At 39.2% G+C, this 15229-nt stretch overlaps 1 protein-coding gene across 1 annotated transcript; it reads left to right on the forward strand.

The window, feature by feature from the left end:
- The first annotated feature begins 389 nt into the window (after window positions 1-389).
- slc22a18 (solute carrier family 22 member 18) lies at window positions 390-14623 on the forward strand. Its single transcript, XM_047363992.1, has 10 exons — window positions 390-946; window positions 6493-6590; window positions 6735-6880; window positions 7129-7261; window positions 7348-7460; window positions 11858-11968; window positions 13256-13356; window positions 13444-13545; window positions 13651-13771; window positions 13988-14623. Exons 1-10 carry the CDS (start codon window positions 785-787, stop codon window positions 14173-14175), a joined length of 1275 nt encoding a protein of 424 aa, XP_047219948.1. The 5' UTR covers window positions 390-784; the 3' UTR covers window positions 14176-14623.
- The last annotated feature ends 606 nt before the right edge of the window (window positions 14624-15229 follow it).

Raw genomic sequence — 15229 nt, forward strand, 5'->3', positions numbered from 1 at the left:
AATCGTGGATACGTTGACAGGAAATGCAAGTCGGTCTGAAACTGACCTTTTCAAATCTTGGTATATCTTGATATCTTCTTGTGCCTTGTCAGTTTCTTTTTAATTATATTTCCATATTATTCCTTCATTGTTGTAATTGTGTTGTGAATTGGCGCTATATAAATAAAACTGAATAAACGAATAAAACTAATTTCTTATCTTACAATGGAAAGCACTTTGAACTGCATTGTTTAATATAAACGTTGCCTTGCTTTGTTTTTTTCTCAGGATGCAGATAAATCAAATGTTTTGTCCATTTCCTGTGAGACGATCGGAGCTTCTTCATGTTTCTATATTAGTTCTCTCAACGATGACAAAGACTGCCGTCACTTTGTTACAACGATTTAAATGGAAGTGGAATTAAAACAAGATCTTCTACAGCTACGGTTCCTGAACGCATCATCAGACTAAACTTCCACATTCTGTAGAAATTTAAGGACAAACTACGCTGTTCTTGATCCACTGAAAGCGGAAACCTCACCTTTTCCGTTATGGATTGTTTATTTTTAAGACTAACCCGGACTGCAGGCCTGTTGCGGATCGGTAACGCCTCTCGGTTACAAAGTGCAACCTCCCGGAAGATTAGAAAAGCAGTTTTATGTGAAAGTTCCTCAGGTGAAAGGACACTTTTACCGACGAGCAGCTACCAGGAGCTGCTCGGGATTTGACTTTCACACAGTTAGACATACTTCAACAAGCTCGGCTGAAGTTCTAGTTGAGGTGTTTAAATTCAGGTCCCCTAACGATGAAACGAGAAGGTGAAACCACAGCGGAACTGTCCAGAGCTCCGGTTTCCTCTCCGGTCAACACCACAGAGCAGTCAAAGAAGATGAGGGTTATGAACGCCGTGTATATAATCACTGCTCTGGATATTACCTGGATGTTTTTGCAATTGTCTGTAACCCCAGTAAGTATAATTTCCATTATGTCCGACAGGGAAAGTGAAAGTTCCGTGATCCCCTTGAAACGCGCACGTTTTGAAGCTGGTAAAACATAAAGCTTTACAACTTTATTTAAAATGTACAAGGGTTACTGATATTGTATGGCTCTTTGGATGTTGCTAAGTTTAATCAGATATACATGCTTAATAAAGTGCTAGATTTTATATTTTCTCCTGCTTTGGAAAAAGTACAAAACGTACATTTTATGTGCCAGTAGTAAATAATCAGCTGGAATCAATTCTCCATTCCAGTTTAAATAGTACAGAGTCCTGTGCACCAGTTTCAAATATCCTCATATTGTTATTTTCATTTAAAGATTAGACAGACCTCGCTGTAATCATTTAAATTGGTCTTGTTCAACACTTCTGCAGTTTCAGATTCTTTATTTGGACTTTGACTGTTCTTTCACTCATTTCTAGTCCTTGTTCTTGCCTAAAGCTGCATCTCAGTAAATTAGAATGACCTCAAAAAGTAAATTTTTCAGTAAATCAATTAAAAAGTTGGATCTAATATATTATGTTGATTCATTGCACACAGAGTGATATATTTCAAATCTTATTTTTTGTTCATTTTAATTATTATGGCTTACAACTAATGAAAACCCCAAATTCAGTTTCTCAGAAAATCTCCATAATACATAAAACTTATAAAATAATATTCATGTGTGGAAGACTGCTGTCTGCTGTTTTCCAGTCAGCTTTCGTGTTAAAGCTGGTTGTAAACAGTGCAGTATCCAAGCATATTAATGTAAAGTTTGGTGGAAGGAAAAGTGTGGTATAAAAAAAAGTGCACAAGCAGCATGGATAACCTCAGGTTATTTTAAAATGAAATATCAACACACAAACCTAAGGGCAATTTAGAGAGACCAATTAACATAACAGGCATTGGACTGTCTTAGGAAGCCAGAATACCCAGTGAGAACCCTTGCATGCACGGGGGGGGAACACGCAAACTCCATGCAGAAAGACCCCCGGCAGGACCTTCTTGCTGCAAGGCAACAGTACTACCGACTGCGCCACCGTGTACCCCAATGAAATAACATTTTGAAATCAAGGTCACCTACCCCTTCTGTCTGAAGTACCAATGCCTGCTTTAAAACCTCTTAAGCCCGACCCCCTGAACTGGGGGCAAAATTTAACTTTTACTTTCTTTTACTTTATTTACTGCAAGTTCCATTAGTTAAATACATATGTGGTATCCACAAAAATAGTAGAATCTTGGCTAAAAGCTGATATAAACAACTTCTACAAACACCAAAAACAGTTAAAACTAAAGGCAACTGAATCAGAAAATTAACAAACTCCACAAAATGACATAACTGGAAAACTCGGTCTCAGCTGTTCATCACACAGCTTCTACCAGCATGTCTGCTGGAAGCAGAAAGTGCACAGATTCTAAAAAATACATTTTGTCTTAGTCCACCCAGGTTTTACTCAACCATCAGTAAAGGCAGGCCAGAATTATCACTTCCATTTGAAAAACACAATAATTAACATAATGATTGTTTAGATAGAGTGGGTCAATTCTTAGAAAAATTCAGTTAGATTTGCGTATGCTATTTTGAGCTCAAACTTCACAAAACCCCTTTAGGCTTAAAAGGTTAATGACCATGGTATCATTGTGCTTTATTGGCCAATAAACTAACCTGACCTAAACCCCAGAGAGAATAAATGGAGTGTTGTCAAGTGGAAGACGAGAGACATCAGTGCCAACAATGCAGACGAGCTGAAGGCTGCTATCAAAGCAACCGTAACTCCTCAGCAGAGTCACAGACTGATTACCTTCATACCACACTGCGTTGATGCAGTAATTCATGCAAAAGGAGCCCAAACTAAGCATTGAGTTTATATAATGTACGGTATATAAACATACTCTGCCTGTCAAAAGTTTTAGAACGCTTTTCTCACTTAATGGGGGTCTTTATTTTCATGACTATGTAAATTGTAGATTCTCACCAGAGACAACAAACCTGTGAATGAACACACATGGAATTATGTATTAAACAAAAAGAAAAAATAACTAAACATTTTTATATTTCAGATTTTTACAAAATAGCCACCCTTTGCTTTGATGACTGCTATGATCTCTTAACATTCCCTCCATGAGCTTCATGAGGTGGTCGCCTGAAATGGTTTTCCAAAGAGTCAATTCAATTCAGTTTATTTATATAGCGCCAATTCACAACACATGTCGTCTCAACGCACTTCACAACAGTCAGGTACATACATTCCTATTAATCCTAACAATTGAACAGTGCAGTCGGAGTTAGCTTTTTATTCAAATTGGATAAAAAGTTTTTCTATCTAAGGAAACCCAGCAGATTGCATCCAGTCAGAGACTTGCAGCCTTGCCTCCTCCTGGATGAGCATGTAGAGACAGTGGACAGTCACTGGCGTTGACTTTGCAGCAATCCTTCATACTGAGCATGCATGTAGCGACAGCGGAGAGGAAAAACTCCCTTTTAACAGGAAGAAACCTCCAGCAAAACCAGAACCAGGCTCAGTGTGAGCAGCCATCTGCCACGACCGACTGGGGGTTTGAGAGAACAGAGCAGAGACACAAAGAGAACAAAGAAGCACTGATCCAGGAGTACTTTCTATGGGAAGGAAAAGTAAATGTTGATGGATGCAGCTCCTTTAGTCGTTTCACCTAGAAAGAAAGAACAGATAAACTCTGAGCCAGTTTTCAAGGTTAGAGTGTGAAAGAGAGCACTTAGAGTTAGTCACAGTAAACGTTCAGTCAATTGCCATGTCTAGGAGTCTTGAAAGAACTTCCCAGACGTTCATTGAGAGATGGGCAAAGGTTAATATTTCAGTCATTACAGCAAAGGACGGCCACTTTAAGGATTCTAAAATAAAACATATTTAAAGTTATTTTAAAATTTTTCATTACTCCATGTGTTCATTCACTGTTTTGATGCCTTCACTGAGAATCTACGTACAATGTAAATAGTCATAAACATGAAGAAAACCATTAAATGAGAAAGTCGTTCTAAAACTTTTGAACAGTAGTGTACTTTTCAGTAGGGTCAGAGATTCCCTCCCGGATCTCTGAGCCTCCTTTAGGCTGGAAAGGTTGTGTATTTCCTCACCATAGTTCCCCGACATGACTTCTGTTGTGGGTTGACGCTATACATTAATAATAATAATAATGTTGCTGTTGAAACGGCTGCTTCTACTCGTTCTGAGTTTAAAATTTTTTGGTAGTAAACGACTTTTTATTTTTTTGTATTCTTTTTAGTCTGATCACTTTCAGTGAGGGAAGAATGGAGCGGGAGATCGACAGACGGATCGGTGCAGCTGCCACAGTAATGGGGGCGCTGTGCCGGTCCATTGTGGTGAAGAGAGAGCTGAGCCGAAAAGCAAAGCTCTCAATTTACTGGTCGGTCTACGTTCCTACCCTCACCTATGGCCATGAACTTTGGGTCATGACCGAAAGAACGAGATCACGGATACAAGCGACTGAAATGAGCTTCCTCCGTAGGGTGGCCGGGCACTCCCTTAGAGATAGGGTGAGGAGCTCGGCCATCCGGGAGGAGCTCGGAGTAGAGCCGCTGCTCCTCCACATCGAGAGGAGCCAGTTGAGGTGGCTCGGGCATCTATACCGGATGCCTCCTGGACGCCTTCCTCGGGAGGTGTTCCAGGCACGTCCCACCGGGAGGAGGCCCAGGGGACGGCCCAGGACACGCTGGAGGGACTATGTCTCTCGGCTGGCCTGGGAACGCCTTGGGCTCCCCCTGGAGGAGCTGGAGGAGGTGTCTGGAGAGAGGGACGTCTGGGCGTCTCTGCTGAGTCTGCTGCCCCCGCGACCCGGTCCTGGATAAGCGGAAGACGACGAACGAACGAACGAACTTTCATAATAGATGATATTCACGGAAATAGTTGTTACTTTGTGTGAATATGTACTGTGTGAGTTGTTGAACTTTGTTTCTTTTTTTCTGTATTTCAGTAGTACTCAGGTTAAATGCCACCAGTTATAATTTCACAGTTTTTTAGTAAAATACCAGCTGGAGTTATAATTAATGTAAACTGTTTGGTTTAATAGAGAAAGTTTTGTTCTCGTTGTTTGGTTTATAATGGAGAAATGATTGATAGAAAAAGAAGAAAAATACAGTGGTGTGAAAAAGTGTCTGCCTCCTTTCTTTATTTTCATTTCTTTGCATGTTTGTCAAACTTAAGTGTTTCAGATTGTGTTTTTAAGATCATGCAACAGCATCTCAATAGGATTCAGGATAGGACTTTGACTAGGCCACTTTAAAGTCTTCATTTTGATTTTCTTCAGCCATTCCGAGGTGGTCTTGCTGGTGTGTTTTGGATCATGGTCCTGCTGCAGAACCCAAGGTCACTGAGCTTGAGTGTCACGAACAGATGGCCGGACATTGTCCTTTAGGATTTTTTTGGTAGACAGCAGAATTCATGGTATCATTTATCACAGCATGTCCTGAAGCTGCAAACAGCCCCAGACCATCACATTACCATCACCATAGTTTACTTTTGGTATGATGTTCTCTTTCTGAAATGCGGTTTTGGTTTGACGCCAGGTGTAATGGGACACACACCTTCCAAAAAGTTCAACTTTAGTCTTGTCAGGAGTATTTTCCCAAAAGTCTTGGGGGCTATCATGATGTTTTCTGGAAAAACTGAGATGAGCCTTTAGGACTCTTTTTCACACCACTGATCTAAAACCTTCCATTGTAGCTCTGGTTGTTAATGTCCTTTTCCTGCCGGACGGGGAACTTCGGCCCAGCCTCATTTTTTTTGCAGCCTCTAACAGTTTTTTCATTTAGGGTTGTCTTGTATTTAGCTTCATCCATCTTCTTATCCTCTCAACTAATTTCCCTGTTACAGCTACAGAGAGCATCCCCACAGCATGATGCTGCCATCACCACCATGTTTCATAACGGGGATGGTGTGTTCAGGGTGATGTGCTGTTTTAGTGTTTTCCACATTGGTGAAAGAGTAAAATTTTGGTCTAATCTGACCAGAGCACCTTCTTTCACATTTTTGATGTGTCCCGTACATTCCTTGTGACACACTGCAAACTAAACTTCTTACTGGTCTCTTCCTGCCACTCTTCCATAAAAGCCAGTTTTATAGGATCCACGATTAAAAGTTGTCTTGCCAACAGATTCTCCCACCTGAGCTGTTGAACTCTGCAGCTTCTCCAGAGTTAGCATGGGTCCTTGGCTGCTTCTCTGATTAATGTTTGCAGTTCTGTTATACACTTTCTATTTTCAAATGATAGGTTGAACAGCGCTTTGTGAGATGTTCAAAGTACTGAATATTGTTTTATAACCTAACCCTCCATATTTCATTGTTGACAACGATCCCCTACTTTGTGTTGTTCTATCACATAAAACCCTTGTAAAATACATTGAGGTTTGCTGTTTTAATGTGACAAAGGGAAAAAGTTTTAGGAGTATTAATACTTTTGCAAGGTGCTGTAATAACAGAGTCTTTCTGTGTTTGATTCCCTGCATTGTAAAGTTTGCATTTTCTTAATATCTCCACAGTATTTGGCGAAGAAACTTGGCTTTGACACGCTGTGGTTCGGTTATTTGCAAACTACAGTAGGAGTGATACAGCTAATTGGAGGTCCTGTGTTTGGAAGGTAGACATGAAGTATTGGCAATATGAAAACAGCTACATATTTTTGCACATTGCATTAGATCTCACCGGGCTGTAAGGAATGTTTAATGCTCTTCCAAAAAAAAAAGCATTGGTAGGGTTTTGATTAGCTTCATTTTCTTGGCAGGTTTGGAGATGTCTTTGGGGCACGAGCTGCCTTGTCTCTGGCGTGTGCATCAACCTCAGTTTTTTTTGTGCTTCTGGCCATTGCAGACCATCCCTTCATGCTCTTCATACATAAACTACCTTCAATCTTTATGCACGTCCTTCCTGGTGAGCATCAACCATCCAGTCCTCCTTAGTACTTGTTAAAGGGAGGGTAAATGTTTTTGTATAGTTGCCTGCAGTCATAAAAGTGTGTTTTTGTGTTTGGAGCAAAATCGTGTCCGTGAACATACAAAATAATTTTCTAAAATGCACAGTAGAAACAAATCATATATAATTGAATTAAATATATATTTTTTATCTGCTAACACATGCAGTTTTGGACTGTTTTCATGTTGTTGTCCTTCTGTCTACAGCATGTCAGATGGTCGTCACAGACCTCTCAGAGCCTGAGAAACGGGCCGATGCTTTATCCAAACTGGGTCTGTGTTTTGGCATCGGGATGATAGCTGGCTCCACATTAGGGGGACAGCTTAGCACGCACTATGGGTGAGTATAACTGTGCGTGTCAGTGGATCACACATGGATCCCTGGCTTCAGCTCTGGAGAAGGTTTCTGTGCTTGTATCTCCTCAGGGAGAAGTTTACAGCCTGTGTTGGTGCTGCAGGGAGTGCCTTCAGTTTGCTGCTGGTTTTAAGCTTCATCCCAAAGTCTACCAAATCCGAGGCGCCTAGAAGTAGCAGCAAATGTAAGAAAGCATACTTTACGTTCTTAGCTAAATCTGAATCTGGAAAATGCTGTTGCATTCAAGTTCCATGCTTGCAAACAATAAGCAAAAAGGTTGATTGTTTTTGTTTTTTATCCAGCTGAGCAGAAATGGAGCCTCGCTTTTCACTGTTGGGTCAGTCAACACCAACTAATAGTCACCGTTCATTTAATCGATTTACCTAAAATCTTTTGTTACTTTGTAACAAAATAATTCTCTAAAACCTTTTAATGATCGTTGATCATTTCTTTAAGTTTTAATCTGAGCTTAATATGGCTAAAAGTCCAGTCCAGACCTAAATCCAACTAAAAGTCTGTGGTGTTCATACCCAGTCCGACTGAAACTGAGATTTCTTTTGGAAGTAAAAATGGCAAAGCATTTCAGTCTCTAGATGTCCAATTCGGGTCAAGACATATCCCAAAAAATTAGCAGCTGTGACTGAAGCAAAAAAGTGGCTCTACAAAGTGTTGACTTGGGGGGCAGAATATAAATGCACATGGCACTTTCCAGATTTTTATTTGTCAAAAAATTAAGAGCAGTTAATCCTTTCACTTCCACTTTGTAGTTATATGCTATTTTGGGTCTTTTACATAAAAACTCAATGAAATTCACAGAAGACCTGCGAAATGTGAAAATTATGGAGGTGATTAAAAGCAGACAGATTAAGAGGCAAGTTGTCTTTACACTTGCTCAGTTTTCCAGCTATGCATGATGCCTGTAGAGTGAACTGCAGGGCACTGAGCACACATCCCTGAGCGACACCTGTGCTTGGTTTAATAGAACAATTTGTTGCGCTGCAAACATGTTGTGTCTGATGTTTATCTAATAGGAAGTCCAATATCTAGTTTTTGAGTATTTTCGATGACTGTGGACGTACCACATTTACAACATTAAAGGCTGAAATAAAGACCTAATCCTAAATGTTGATAAGAAAGCCCTCCTTATCTGTAGAATGATCAAAGGCGTCCAATATTTCAGCTCAATTGTTTGAATATTTTCAAATCATACAATGTGTTGTCACTTGGTTACCAAGGTGACAAGAGGGTTCAAATGTAGTCAAAGCCAGTGTGGATGAAATATCCAACAGCAAAATATGGAGGTTTTACAAACTCTGAAATCTAAAAATCATGAAAGGTATTTAGAAAAAAGGCTGGTGTTCTGTCAGCTTATCACCACCATATTCTCTCATCCATCCTTCCTGATGTGGAGTGGAAATTCACACTCATGCAGAACAAAAATAAGACTCTGCAGAGGGTAAACAAGGCTCTGCAGAAACAAGTTGAGCATCTGTTGACTGGGGGCACACTGCTGAAGGTGGAGCATCAAAGAGCCATCAAATTAATCCAAACAGAGAGCTCCTGAGGGGCCAACTGGTGCAGTGCAAGAACCAACTGGTGGTGCTGGTTAAGAAGATAAACATACAGGAAACTGACTTGAGGAGGGAGTGCAAGATAAGCAAGGTCCACAGGCAAGAGTTGGACATCGTGAAGAAGTCCAACTCTTAGTATAGAGTAAAAACAAGTGGCCAACCAGAGAGCTGAGCAACACAGCCTTAAGGAGCAGTTAGAGCAGGTCATCAAAGAGAGAGACTGCCTCAACAACAAGTGGGTCTGTTGCCAAAATGAATGTTCAGAGCTGCGTGTCAAGATCAGCATCCAGCAGTCAAGCCTGAACAAGAAAGAGAGTCAGTGCAGGGAGGAGATGAGGCAAATCCATCTTCTAAAGCTGGACGACCAGAGACTCGAGAGGGAGAGGATATTTGTAGGAGGAACTAAGCTCAGAAAGGAAGAAGCTCATTAAGAGCACAGCTCATCGCTCATTGAAGAACCAGACAGGAGGTAGAGTGATTTACAGAAAGAGCTGCTCAGTAAGACTGAAGAGCTGAGGAGGACCCAGAAGCTGGGCGGGGAGTCACACTCAGCTGTCTGTGCAGCATCAGCAGAGCCAGGTGGCACTCAGAAACCATAAAGATAAGCTAAAGGCCGTCACGGCCTGAGATGGAGAAAATGTGGAAGGAATTAAAGGCCATCAGGAAGGAGAAGCTTGGGGAAAAACAGAAGAACTGGTCAGTGAAAAAGAAAAAGAAACTCGAGACATAATCTAGAACCAAATCCAGCCAGTCCCTTCACTGCAGTACCAAATCTCACCAGATGGCTGCATCCTTGACACCAAATTATTGATCACTGAAAAGAAACTGCAACAATAAATCTACAGTTGCAATTAGTTAAAACATTGTTTTTATATAACAATGTGACCTGGATTAAATATACTACATCAAAAAGCAAAACAACTTAATAAGTACAAAAATCCTTTAAAAAGAAACTAACACACAGCTGAAATTCTGTTTTAAAAATCCTTTTTGGAAGCTCAGACTAAAGATTACAGCTTTAAATAGCATAATACACGTTTTTAAAAGATGAAGCTCAGGCTTCCTCACTCTGCAGACAAAAGTTGGGATATAACCTGGTTCCAAAGTGACTTTAAATTAACTTTCTTTGCAGATTTGTTTGAAATTGTAAACGTAACTTGAAATTGTCTTCAGTAACGTGGGGTCAACACCTATTTTTAGAGGGGAAAAAAATCAAGGAAAATTTAAAACACAAAATAACATCATGAAAATTATGGGTGAGAAATTCATATTCATAGTTATAATCGGTTTTCATCCTGGTGCATTTTAAATCTTTCTTTAAACTATGTAACGTACATGAAAAAGAGAACACAAAATAAGCTCCTAAACATAACAATTACTTTTTGTTATAATCCATAAGCACAATTTAGACAGGTCTGTGAGATGGACAGGAGATAAAAGATTAAAGCATGAAAACAGTGCTTGATTTCTAAGCAAAAATATCTCCTGAATTCATGGGCTGAACCAGTTTTGTGTTGATCTACAACAGACAAAGAAGAAACCATTTGAATTTGGATCTTGACAAATAGTGTCACCAAGACACCATTTGCTCTTTTTTTCTTAGTTGGATATGAAAAACAACAAATATAACAGCTTGACAGATTACATTTTAGTTCAAAATTTGTGATTTCCAAATAGAAAATAGCTGAAAACTTGACATATGTGATCAACTAAAGGATGATGCATTGTACTGGTGCTGTGTCATTTTTTTCCTCTTTGTAAATGACGCATCTAAAAGAACTCTTCTGCAAATAGATTTTTAAGCCCCGCCATTTGTTTTCTCCTCTACATTTCCTCTTTTCAAATTGTTTCTTTGTCAATGTGGAAAAAATGTTGGCATGGTCAAGGTGCTGGACAAAAAACTTAGTGGAGAAAGTAGTCAAAGCATACAGAAAAACCTGGAAAAAAAAGCCTGAAAAAAACTATTGATCAACATTGGTTTGAAATATTTAATTGAGGCGTTTACAGAATGTCAAAGTGTTTTTATTAGTCTCCCATAGCGTAGTTTTGTTGGACAAAGAGCAATGCTACCACGCAGTACTGACATAAAATAAGCAACATTAATTGAGAAAAATTGTAAAAAACATGTACAGAAAAGCCAGTTGTCTTTGTTTCTTTTTATCTCCTGCTAATCGGTCATTTAACAGCGTGTTTTGATAGATGAATGTACAAATTATTAATAAAACTGTGTTTATGTAAAAGTCTCTATATACTGTCTAGTGTGCTGTATGCAATGTACAGTACTAAACGTACATGATGTCACCTGGCAGCAAATATTTCACCACAAATGTTATTTCCCAGGATTCTGGCGAAAACATGAAGAAGAACAAACTGTTCTGCTGATCTTTTACAAAAATCTTTTCTTCTTTCAAGAAATTGACACAAATTGTTGCAGATGAACTATTCTGCAGGCAGTGTTTCATAGGAATATCATTTGTGTCACTTTTATCAAACAAGATGGTGATTTTCTGCGCTGAGATGGGAACAACACGGCCTGAAAATGCTTCTTGTCCTCTTTACATTGTCTCCACTTGTGCGTTTGGGAGGAATAAGGCCATATGGGCATTGTCCAATAATCAGATACATTTCCATTAATTTGCAAAGACCAAGAGTCACTGCTGCTGTCAGTGTTATCTGAATACGCCTGTACTTAAAAGTCCCCTTGACCAAGAATTAGTCAGGCAATTTGCAACGTCGTGTTTCTCAAATTATTTTTGTAGGTAGGATTATTCTAAAATTACTACATTTAATTTCTTGAAACTTGGAAAGGATGAGAATGGATAAAGAAAAATAATAATAATAATAATGTGATTATCTAGTTTTTCCCTGGAAATAGTTTCCCTGGCAATTAATTATTGTTAGTCTGTTTTTATTCTAATTTATACAAGGTAACATTTTATGTGGTTATTTGAAGATAAAAGTACCATTTATTGAAGGAACATTGATTATTTCCTCTTGGACTTTTCTATAGCTGAGAACCAAAACCAGAAGGTATTCAGTTTGGGAGAAATCACAAGATTGATGAAGTTTCCAGGCGTGATGAGGATTTTTCTTATCAAAATCATCACAGGTTTGCCATCAGGTAAGAATCGTCTACAAGAGCTTCTTTTAAAATAGCTGGTTAATTCTTACGTCATTATTTTAAATTAAATTAATTAAATTAACACAGTTTACTCTGTAAAATGTAATACTCTTCAATACAGTCAGCAAATTTTGCCAATACCAAGATCATGAAGGGTAAACACACCGTAGGAGTCCTGAGTCCATGGGTAAACGGTAGTGTTGTAGTCAGTTGTAGTGTACAGGTTGGAAGAGGGCTTCCAACCTGTACACTAATGAGCTACCAATAACATATGCAACCCTATCCAGTCTGTTGCACATTATTTGATAATTTCCAGTGTGGAGCCAGTTTACGGCAGCTTTCAGTCAGATTATTTCACCACACTAGATCCCCAGCCTCATAGGGGCAATGTCACTGTCATCATAAAAGTCTTCTGTTTGTCACTTGTGGTTAAACTGTTGCACTGACAAAAAGCTGTCTTCAGACGCTTGTACAGAGAGCGAACAAACTTGCCTAGAGAGTTGTGCCTCGATTATTGTAGTCTCGAATCCAGTATGATTTCCAACGGGGCTCGAGCCTACCTGCCATGGGTGAGAAAATATGCCGTAAATAGGGTACTAGAATGCACACTAGTGTTTTAAGCAAACGTAACCTGTGAGAGGAAGGGGTCCCCCTCACCCTCACATGCCAGCAGAGTATTGGAAAGCAGATCAGTAAGAGGTCAATTAAGCCTCTCTACCTTGCCATCGGACTTGGGGTTATAGGGTGTGGTGTTTGTTTCTTATGACCCAACATCCTGCACAACTGTCTTACAACATCAGACTCAAATTGCCTGCCCATGTCCATCTGCAGCATCTCCATCACACCATGGTCAATGATATATTTGTTAAAGAGCCACTCAGCCACAGTGGTAGCATGATCACTCTGCAACTGACACTTCCTTCACTTTAGTCGCAAACCTGCTGCTATGAACCTCAAAAGAACCTCCCCAAGAGCTTTCACTTATTCGCTGAACGACCTACTATAAAAATCAAGATGTCATTTAGATATACTATGCAAGTCTGCTTGGGGAGCCCTTTGAGCACTAGCTCCATGACTCTTTCAAATGTCACAGAGGCATTGGTGAGGCCTATGGGCTGCAGTAAATGTCTTCCAGCTAACTCGATTGGCCAGTAGCCACTGGAAAAGTCCAAAGTATTAAACCATGTGGCCTCAGCCAGAGTGTCCAATGTGTCATCGACCCATTGAAGTGGATGGGAATCCTTTAGTATAACAGCGTTTAAACCCCTGTAATCTGTGCTTTCTTAGGCATATTTCAAGTGATGTTCTCCATCATTGCAATGGATTTCTTCAAGCTTGAAGCTAAGCAGAATGGCTACCTGATGGCCTACTTTGGTATCGTCCAAATGGTGAGACTAAAATAATATTGGAATTCCATTGTTTAAGGTTCTGGAGCCTCACTGTCAGGTTCAGTAAAAACCAACATGTTTTTCCAGGTTGTTCAGGGAGGAGTGATTGGTAGACTCACATCCAGATTTCCTGAGAGATCCCTTCTTCTTTTGTCCATCGGAGTTACCGCAGGAGTGGGACTGGCTCAGGTAAACATAAAACACACACAGATTTGCTGGAAAGTACCAGATGATCTTTCAGGATCGCTGAAATGTGATTTATTTTAAAATACTTATGTCACCTCCTTGATGCAGGCCTACATGCAGACCGTGTTCCAGCTCTGCCTTACCGTCACACCTTGGATCTTTTCTCTTAGCGTGTTCAATGTCATCACCGACAGCATGCTCACCAAAAGCGTGCCGTCCTCTGACACAGGTGGTCTATTTGACTTCTCTTATTTTACTCTTACTTTAAATAATTTACATAAGGGATTCTAACACATGATTGCTGAGCTAAAATTTAAAATCAACAAAAGAAAGATTACCCAGTTTGTTTCGGTGTCAGTTGTAGACAAAGATCCCACAAATAAGGCATTATCAGAAGGCATTTTTGTGCAGTAACTTTCTGATCCCTCCCTGCTCTCATTCTCAGGAACGATGCTGGGACTGTGTGCATCCGTTCAGTCCCTGATTCGGACAATCGGACCGACCATAGGGGGTTTCCTGTACATGAACTACGGCCTTACCTCTATAGGTCTAATTGAGTTCTTTGTGAATAGTGTTGTGTTTGTTTACCTGCTGCAGCGACACCTCAGGAAGACAGAGAGGCAGAATGAATAAAGATGTCATTTTTATTTTTTTATTGTATATTTTTCTAGAACTAGAAAACACAGTGATGAGATGAGCATTGATGTTTCATTGTAGAAATGGCCATTTTGCAGCTTCATGTTTGCAATGTTTGCAATGTGCTGCTGTATTTTTACTTTTAAGTTGGTCAAGATTTAAATTCATTACTATGTTGTTCAAGTGGAAACCACTAGATGGCAGCAAAATGTCCAGTTTATTTGGAGATGTTTCTGTTGAACAGAATTTTTAATTCTCAAGGCTGCTCCTGGGAATTTTTTAAATCATGATTTTAATTAATAATGATCCAGTAAAAGCATTCCAATTATCTAACTTTTAGATTTGCAAACAATGTTTACGTTTTTATGTAATTGTTCTTTTATAATCTTTAAAATAATTACGTTTAAATGCATTAAGTATTTAAAGGCAATATTGTATGAAACAACTATGACTGCAAAATGCATTTGTTTGTAGCAGTTCTTTGTTGTGACTCCTGACATTGATTCACTGACACTAGGTGCTTTGAAAAAAAAACAAAAACACTTTTAATCACTGAAACAGATTGGTCATTTTCAGACGTATGCATTCTGAAAATCAAAAATAGTTTTGATAATTTTAAAGGCCTTTGACCACTTTCTAAATGCTAATTGCTGCCTTTTCCAGTGATGATTACTGTTTATCCTTTACAAAAGACCATAAGGCACATCAGCATCTTATAGCTTTATAACCACTATTGTTTTTTTCACATCGGTTCATTTTAATGTGTGTAGTTCAAAAAGCTAAAATGGAAAATTCCTAAAATTATTTAAATAAATGCAGTTCCTTAGGTTCACCCCAGGGGGGAAAATTCGCAATTCATACAGTAGAATAAATCCCCAAAAATTAGTTTTTCTGTGTGAAGAATTAAATAGTGGAAAGTCACATCTGAGTTTGTACTGGACAGTTAATGTAACCACTGTCAGAGGCCTATTTTATGTAAAAATACTGTTATAGAAGTAGGGCCCATATTCTGTAGGAAAGAGTTGGTGCCAAAAATTAATACAAATTTTTT

Source organism: Girardinichthys multiradiatus, chromosome 4 (genome assembly GCF_021462225.1).
Source record: "Girardinichthys multiradiatus isolate DD_20200921_A chromosome 4, DD_fGirMul_XY1, whole genome shotgun sequence".
NCBI lineage: Eukaryota > Metazoa > Chordata > Actinopteri > Cyprinodontiformes > Goodeidae > Girardinichthys > Girardinichthys multiradiatus.